This window comes from Ipomoea nil, unplaced genomic scaffold, assembly GCF_001879475.1.
Source record: "Ipomoea nil cultivar Tokyo-kokei standard unplaced genomic scaffold, Asagao_1.1 scaffold3147, whole genome shotgun sequence".
NCBI lineage: Eukaryota > Viridiplantae > Streptophyta > Magnoliopsida > Solanales > Convolvulaceae > Ipomoea > Ipomoea nil.
This window is the reverse complement of record NW_017619575.1, coordinates 1,301,759-1,309,864: the sequence shown is the minus strand read 5'-3', so window position 1 is coordinate 1,309,864 and position 8,106 is coordinate 1,301,759. Positions and strand designations below refer to the sequence as shown.

Genomic DNA, 8,106 nt, shown 5'->3' with positions numbered 1-8,106 from the left:
CTGATGGTGTACTCAATTTTATTTGTAATCATATTTTGTTGCAAAATAATTTATTTGAAATTATTGCAATTAGTGAGTATATATATATATATTATAAATTAAAAATAGAAAATAGAAAATTATAGAACGTTAGTAAACGACTCCAAAGCTTAATTAAATATCATTAAATTAAATAAAAGAGAGGCAATGACAACAAAGCTAAATGCCATCTTCTACTCATCTTTCTTTTCTCTTATGCATGCCATTAGCTAGTCAAAAAGTATATAGAGCTTGATTAATGTTAACCTAGTAGAGCTCATATAAAGTTTGATAAGTTTTAACCATGAAAATGTTAACAAAGTAAAGTTTATGGGATTATTTTAAATTAATTGACTAACTAGACTTTGCTCCAAAAAAAGTACATAGTGTTTAATTAAATGAGTAACAACATTACTTTTATTGAAAATAGTTTTAATTTGATTTCTACTTCTAACAATCTTTCTTGGTAGAAGATCAGTGAATGCAGCTATAAGTTTTCTTTGATGGGAGTATGTTGTGACTTTGATTTTACTAATCTCCCACTTTCCAAGTTGTTATATGTATAAAAATTAAAAAATGATTAGTTGGAAAAATATACTAACCTAAAAAAAAAAAAAAGAAAGAAAAAGAAGAAGAAAAGACCAATGTTTAGGTAAAACACATTAATTACTTGTGCTCAATTGCCTTGATGATGATGCCAAATAGAAAGTCAAAAAGAAAGAAAGGTGAGTTTTAGCAATCTATACAAAATACTTTTTTACATATGTTTTGCTTTTAGTTAGGAAGTCGGGGAAGTCATTATCCGACTAGTATACTTGTACTAGAAAGATTATGTCACTAATTTAATCAAAAATATATTAATAAGAATTAAACTTATAATTTTTTAGTACGAAAATATGTTCTAATCACTCAACTAAATTTTGGATTTTTTTACATATGCTTTGATTGCAAGAATGGATGGTGATTGCATCCACATCATCATTAATCCCACTATTAAAAAATAACAATTATGCAGTGGCTCATGCTGTCCACTGTGGAGGAAAAAGCATGACTATAAACACATCATTAAGCCCGAGAGTAAAGATAGCTATTCCATTCTCAAAGCATCAAAATCATCAATCATTCTTCGTCACCAACAAGCCTCCATAGATTCATCAAACAAACAAAAAACAAAAACAAAAAACAAAAAAACTCAGAAAAATGTTGTACAGAGCCAGCAGCATAGGCAGCAGGGTACCTGCAGATAATAGAATGAGTGGCGGTGCAAGCGCTCCCGTGGAAGTTGGCACGCGGGGGACGATCGGATCACTCTTAAAGAAGGAAATCGAGTATTTCAGAAAGCTGGAAATGGAGTTTTCTTGCGGCGGATCCCCATTGAAGCCTCAGAGCTCTGTGGGTGGTGGTTCTTCATCTTCATGGCCTGGTTTTGGGTTCTTGATGATGTTGAAATGGAAGAAGAAGAAGAGAAGGGTGAGTGGAGGAGGAGGATTACAGAGCGTTTGCTCTCTGGTGGATGTTTCTGACACCCATAGGATGAACGAAATCCGAGGATTCAGCTATGTAAATCTTAAAGTTGATTCAAAGAGATTCCAGGAACAAACAGTAGTTCTTTCATAGTTTTCATGTCAGGTTCTTATAAGTTCTCAGCACTTTACTCTCAGCTTTCTTGTTTTTTTTTTTCTTTTTTTCACCCCCCACATATTTCATGTGTTTGATTCATTGCCCACATATATATATAGCTTCCTGGGACCTGTTTAAGGTATCTGATCAGGTTTATTTATGTTCATCATTTCATGATAGTAATAACCTCAAAATCAGATCAAGAATTTTCTTCTGAAATGGCTTAGAAAGATTGAATGAAGTATGAAATGGGGTTGGAAAATCTGCAAACTCTGATTTCCTTCTGAAACATAGTACATGCTTAAAAACTTATAAATGTAAAAACACTTGTGATCTTTGTTTTGATCAACCCTTTCTTCATCCTGCATAACCTGCTTGCTGGATCAATTGGTTCTGGAAGTGCTTTCAGAAGCATCTTGGGGAATGAACAGGCAATTGGAGTAGTCTACATCGGCTGTGCTATTCCACTCCTCGTTTGGGGTGGCTAAGTACTCGAGGGCACTCACAACGTCGCAAATTAGAGGCCGAATATTAGCTTCATCTTGGAGGCACATAGCTGCAAGAGCAAGAGCTTGGTACATGCCCTTTGGTGGGTAGTGTCCTTCAAGTTTAGGGTCAGCCAATGATGTGAATCTTTGCCTGTCAGTAAAAATTGGTTTTGCCTGCAAAAAGAACATAATTTTGAAGGGTTTAAGGATTTAAGTTGCAGATGAATAAACTAAAACTAACCCAAGAAACCAGGTTCTGTTCCTCAGTTGGTATGGTGTTATCAATCACTCTCCTCCCTGCAATGATCTCCAGAAAGACAACTCCGAAGCTGTAAACATCGGACTGGGCTGTGAGCTGTCCAGTCTTAGCATACTCGGGGGCGCAATACCCATACGTGCCCATTATCCTGGTAGACACGTGATCTTGCTCCCCGGTTGGTCCTAGCTTTGCGAGCCCAAAATCAGAGAGCTTCGGGTTGAAAAACTCGTCCAATAATATGTTTGATGTTTTGAAATCGCGATAGATTATTGGAGGATTGGCTGTGTTATGCAGGTATTCCAGCCCCTGAGCTGCACCCTTAGCCACTTGTAATCTGGTATACCAATCCATAGGCCTCTTGCCTGGAAGCAAATCTGGAAAGCAGCAGATAAGACTTACTGTATGAATGCATCTGCTAAAACATAAGAAATCTGATATGAATGCATACCAAAAATGTGATCTTGCAACGACCCATTGCACATAAACTCGTATACTAGAATCCTTTGATTCCCATCAGCACAATATCCCATCAGGTTCACGAGATTCGGGTGGTTAACAACGCTGAGAATGAAGACCTCAGACAGGAATTCCCTGTTCCCTTGAACACCATTCCTGTCCAGTTGCTTCACTGCAACAATCTGTACGCAAATGGGAGCAATGTAGTCAATGAGACTGCAAGAAATTATTTAAACATTTCAGCAGAAAATTGAAGCATGTGCTCCATCTCAACTAAAAGCCTAAGCTGATAGTTGGATTGCACATTAATGGCTATATGCTCAACACACCCCCTCACGTGTGCGGTGGGTTCCAAGCAACACGTGGACCGTCTGATACCAAATTGAAGCATGTGCTCCATCTCAACTAAAAGCCTAAACTGATAGTTGGATTGCACGTTAATGGCTATATGCTCAACACAGAAAACTAACAAGTAAAAGCAAGAGGAGAGAAAGAGAGAGAGAGAGATGTGACTTGATTTGTTCTTTTGATATGCCCTCTATATACCCTCCCAAATCCTCCTTCCCCCACTAACAGCTCCGGATTGAAGTTGTCTGTCGCGTTGGCTAGCTCGCGAAATGTGAACACTTCTGTTGCAATTTTTATGTCCTCATACCCAATGTCTTCTGCTAGCTGCTTTTGCTTGTTCATCCCTGCACCCCATTCAAAAATGTGTTCTTTTTTTTAATCGAATCAAGAAAATTACAGCATTTTACAATTTACAATCTATATATCTTCTTGGGAATCCAAGGAATCAAACAAGTTTTTATCTTAGCTTCCAATTAATGATACCTTACCTGTTTTCATGGAAAGACTTCTGGCAATGGAAGCCAGGCCCCCTCCTTCATTTTCATATTTGGTGGAAGTCCCTGCCTCATTCACAGTACTCTTGGAGCTTTTCAAGGGATTCTGCTTCCTCATCGTCTTAATCTCAGAAACCCTGCAACACCAAAACATTCCCATCTCCTAATTCTTTTCAAGAACAGAAACACCAACAAAATCTTCACATATTTCAACCCAGATGACAACATAAACACCAGTCTGCATATAAATAATGTATCCCAGTTGGAGAAATTGATTATGATTCAATGCAGATTTTATATATTTTAGTTCCAGAAAACTATATCAATAAAGAACACTCAAAGAAATGAAATTAATCACCATTGAAACAACCATTTTTTCATGCATGTTAATGAGGAATGGAAATTACTCACCAAATTAATGTTCTTGGAACGAGAATGGATAATAGACAAGTTTGTGATTTTGTTTAGTGAGAAACAAACAAAAAATCTTGTTTGTAATGACAGTTTGTGTTTCTTAACTAACTTTTGTATCGTAACTAACTTTTCCCATTTAGTCATAGTTTCCCCCATGCAGTGGAGCACAAATTATTGGATTCAAAGCCTTTTCTACTCCACCCATTTTGAACCTTATACCATCCTGCCATTCATTAAACAAACATTCAAAAAAAATGCTAATTTTTCACAATCCAAATAATAATATCATATTGTCCATTTATTTTTATCAAGTATTTAATTCAAATAATATTTTAAAGTAATATTATTATTTTTTTTTTTGTGACTTGGGAAACCTACATTTGAGAGTAAATTTGTAATTTTTAAATACAATAATTATATTTTATTCATTAGATCACCCCTCTGGAAATATGAATTATTGACTTGTTAACATAGAGTAATGCTTAAGTATAAATTAAATAATTTGATTATAATAACTATAGTAGGTCGCACTATTGTTTTAAACAAATATAAATAAAAATATATTTTATATATTATATTGTAATTTAATTACTTCGTTGAGGTCAGGTACTGCATCACGTGTGCCACGACAATGCCTATCAACTTTTGTACTCCAACAGTGTTTGGCAAATATGCGTACCTGGAGCAATTATTATATAATAAAAAATTGGAGTAATTATTATTAATATTATTTGGATTAAATAATTAAATGTGGCAACTTCTTTATGAAAGAGAAACAAGGACGGAACAACCTTAATTAATTTGATCGAACATTTAACTTATAATTATAAGATTTTAAAAGTGTTTATGGGTACTGTTTATTAACTGATATCATAATTACAGAATTTTCTGTAAATTAAAGAAACGAGGACAGTCCTGATAGAGTGATATAATGGGTGATATTTTTTTTCATTTATTTAATGGATTCTAATATTATATGGAATTTAAAATAATATTCCGTAAAAATTCTTAAGAGATGCTAGTCACCTTTGAGGTAGTGTATAATAATACGACAATTATTACGATGAACTCCGAGAACATGGTGAACCGGGAACATAATAATCTCCGAATCCCACCCACGAAGTTCAAGAATCAGCAGCGCTTGCAAAGTCGCAACCTTTGGGGGTTAGGTGAGGGATAGAGAAGCAGTTGGGCGTTCAACGTAGTTGTGGACCACTCACCCTGAGCTACACAACCTGTGAACTTCGCCTTTTTTGATTCATCCAAATTTATTTGCATTTTCTGTACTGTTTCTTGCCTCTCGTTCTAATTTGGAATTTAATACGTACTGTACTGTGTATGTATTTATCTCTAGCTTCGTTGCTGATTTTTCTCTCTCTTTCTCTTTCCTTTTTGTGTGTTTTCTCAATCTTGAATTTTGGAAGGAAGGGAGGGTGGGAGACTGGGAGAGCAGAGGTGAAATGACTAGAATAGCACTGGAGCACATCGCCGGCGGTGTTTGGTCGTTTCCGGCGAACTGGTGGAATGAGATCAACGAATCAGTTAAATGGCAAGATGGGATCTTTTACTCACTTTGTGTTGCCTATGGCCTCGTCTCCGCCGTTGCTCTTGTATGTATACATATATACATACTTGATATATGTCCTTTGTATATGACTTTGTTTTGTGGGAATTCGTCAATTTTTTGTTTATTTGTATAAAGTTTGGAGCTTTCAAAAAGATGGAGACCAATACTGCTCCATAAGAAAACTTGATGATTAATCAATGGTGTTCATCGACGATTTGGTTGAACAGCTATATCTGTAATGATTAGCATGATTAATGATTAATCAATAGTGTTCATTGTCCATACTTTCTTACTAATCCTGTATTTATTTTTCATAGTGTTTGGGCTGAATATTTTTTATTGATTCTGCAGATTCAATTGATAAGAATTGAATTGAGAGTGCCCGAGTTTGGCTGGACAACACAAAAGGTTTTTCATCTCATGAATTTCATTGTAAATGGAGGTAAGTAAAACACTTAAACATAATTTCATTAATTTGACGTTTTTTATTGCTACAAATTAATTAATTTCATTTGTGCATCTTGTTTCAGTTCGGGCTGTTGTCTTTGTGTTTCACAAACGAGTGTTTCTTTTCCATCCCAAGGTATATCAACTCCGAAAGTATTTCTTGAATCTTTAACAATTATTGATAGTCACCTTCCATTTCATCAAGTGGTTATGCATTTCTAATTAGATTCATTTCATACATTAATCATACTTCATAGCGTTCGAATTAAGAAAAGAATATAGATATCTTTGTATTTGAACAACGAACAAAATAATTCTCTTCCCTTGAATAAGGTCATAACCACTGCACTGTTGGACATTCCGGGACTGCTTTTTTTCTCAACATATACACTTCTAGTCCTGTTCTGGGCAGAGATATATCACCAGGCAAGTTCAGTTCCATTTTAATGGGTTACATTTCTCTATTTAATACTGAAAACTCACGTCTAATTCTCTCTCATCGTTACATATGAGCAGGCTAGGAGTTTGCCGACTGATAAGCTCAAAATCTTCTATATATCAATAAATGCGGGAGTATACATCGTACAGGCTGGTATATGGGTGTATCTCTGGTTTAATGACAATCATACCATGGACGTCATTGGAAAGATCTTTGTAGCAGGTATTTTTTTAGAGTTGTTTTCCACCGAACAACTTTATTAACTCAGGGTGGAGCTCTTCATTTCTATAAGCCTGTAGGATATTGAGCCTTGGTTACTGTGCTTATTATTATTTTTACTTTGTGCAGTTGTTTCACTTGTGGCAGCATTAGGTTTCTTGCTCTACGGGGGAAGGTAAATAACACGACGAGTATCTATTGTCAAAATTGTTATTTTATTCAGTATTTAAATATTAGTCATTACTAATATGGAGTATATATATATATTTTTTTTAATATGGATTTCCATTGATTGTGGCATCAGGCTTTTTTTCATGCTGAGACGCTTTCCTATTGAATCCAAAGGAAGAAGAAAGAAACTTAATGAGGTTTGTCCATAGTTACGTTAGTTCTCTTGCGACTCTGTTAATCTTCTTCATAACATCACTTTTTTTATGCTTTCCGGGGGGTTTTGACATCATAACGTGACTAACGAGTTCTAAAATTTTCCCGCTGTTCATAACTTGACTACCAATTTGTTTGAACGAGTGCAGGTTGGATCTGTGACAGCCATATGTTTCACGTGTTTCCTGATAAGATGCTTTGTGGTAAGGCTTCAAATTTCTAATAGATTGGTTTCCAACAATTACTCAACTCTATAAATGAATCACAAGTGTCTCTCACCATGGCGGGAGCACCAATTAACAAAGAAATCAAAAGAACAAAAGTTCGAGCTATGGAAGATAGACGAAATAGATTTAAATTTATCGACAAAACATTTTACACTTGGCATGTCTCTGCAGGTTGTGTTGTCTGCTTTTGATTCTGATGCATCACTTGATGTTTTGGACCACCCTGTTTTGAATTTGATATATTATCTGGTATGCAGCTGTTTCATGTTCCATATTATGATGCTTTTTCATCAGTTTCGTAGTATATATACTGATTCTTTTATGGCTAAACAGGTGGTTGAGATTCTTCCTTCTGCTCTTGTCCTCTATATCCTGCGCAAACTGCCTCCCAAGAGAATCTCAGCACAGTACCATCCCATCCGTTAGGCGATCATGGTCTTTCGTCTATTAAATAGAATGAAGAAAACGAAGAGCGATGAGCAGGGTGGAGAGTCGACGATGAACTTGTTTTCTGGGACAAGTGTGTTACATTCAATTGATTTATTTATGTGCTAGAACAGAAGGCATGTGTAACAATTTTGCGTTTCGAGTGGTTCATCAGCGCAAGTTATAATCGTTACTGTAAACCACTTTTCTCAAAGTGTTGGTCAGATCGTTGTTTGTAATTGTGCAATGATCTGATCTCTTCAATAACATCTTCATGGATTCTTGTATTTGCTAAGAAAA

The 8,106-nt window shown here is 35.5% G+C and overlaps 3 protein-coding genes across 3 annotated transcripts; 2 read left to right on the top strand and 1 right to left on the bottom strand.

Annotated features, from left to right (window-relative positions):
* The first annotated feature begins 1,218 nt into the window (after positions 1–1,218).
* LOC109167064 lies at positions 1,219–1,635 on the top strand. The gene has a single exon (XM_019315969.1). The coding sequence runs from the start codon at positions 1,219–1,221 to the stop codon at positions 1,633–1,635; it is 417 nt and encodes a 138-aa protein (XP_019171514.1).
* A 358-nt stretch (positions 1,636–1,993) lies between these two features.
* On the bottom strand, positions 1,994–3,875 carry LOC109167131 (serine/threonine-protein kinase CDL1-like). The gene is made up of 5 exons (XM_019316065.1): positions 3,678–3,875; positions 3,355–3,533; positions 2,834–3,023; positions 2,368–2,759; positions 1,994–2,300 (listed from the first exon to the last, which is right to left on the bottom strand). The coding sequence occupies exons 1-5, from the start codon at positions 3,841–3,843 to the stop codon at positions 2,022–2,024; spliced, it is 1,206 nt and encodes a 401-aa protein (XP_019171610.1). The 5' UTR covers positions 3,844–3,875; the 3' UTR covers positions 1,994–2,021.
* A 1,284-nt stretch (positions 3,876–5,159) lies between these two features.
* On the top strand, positions 5,160–8,101 carry LOC109167268 (tobamovirus multiplication protein 1-like). Its single transcript, XM_019316279.1, has 11 exons — positions 5,160–5,334; positions 5,530–5,707; positions 6,016–6,106; positions 6,195–6,247; positions 6,445–6,537; positions 6,628–6,772; positions 6,899–6,944; positions 7,074–7,137; positions 7,303–7,356; positions 7,552–7,629; positions 7,714–8,101. Exons 2-11 carry the CDS (start codon positions 5,558–5,560, stop codon positions 7,804–7,806), a joined length of 867 nt encoding a protein of 288 aa, XP_019171824.1. The 5' UTR covers positions 5,160–5,334; positions 5,530–5,557; the 3' UTR covers positions 7,807–8,101.
* Positions 8,102–8,106: the final 5 nt, after the last annotated feature.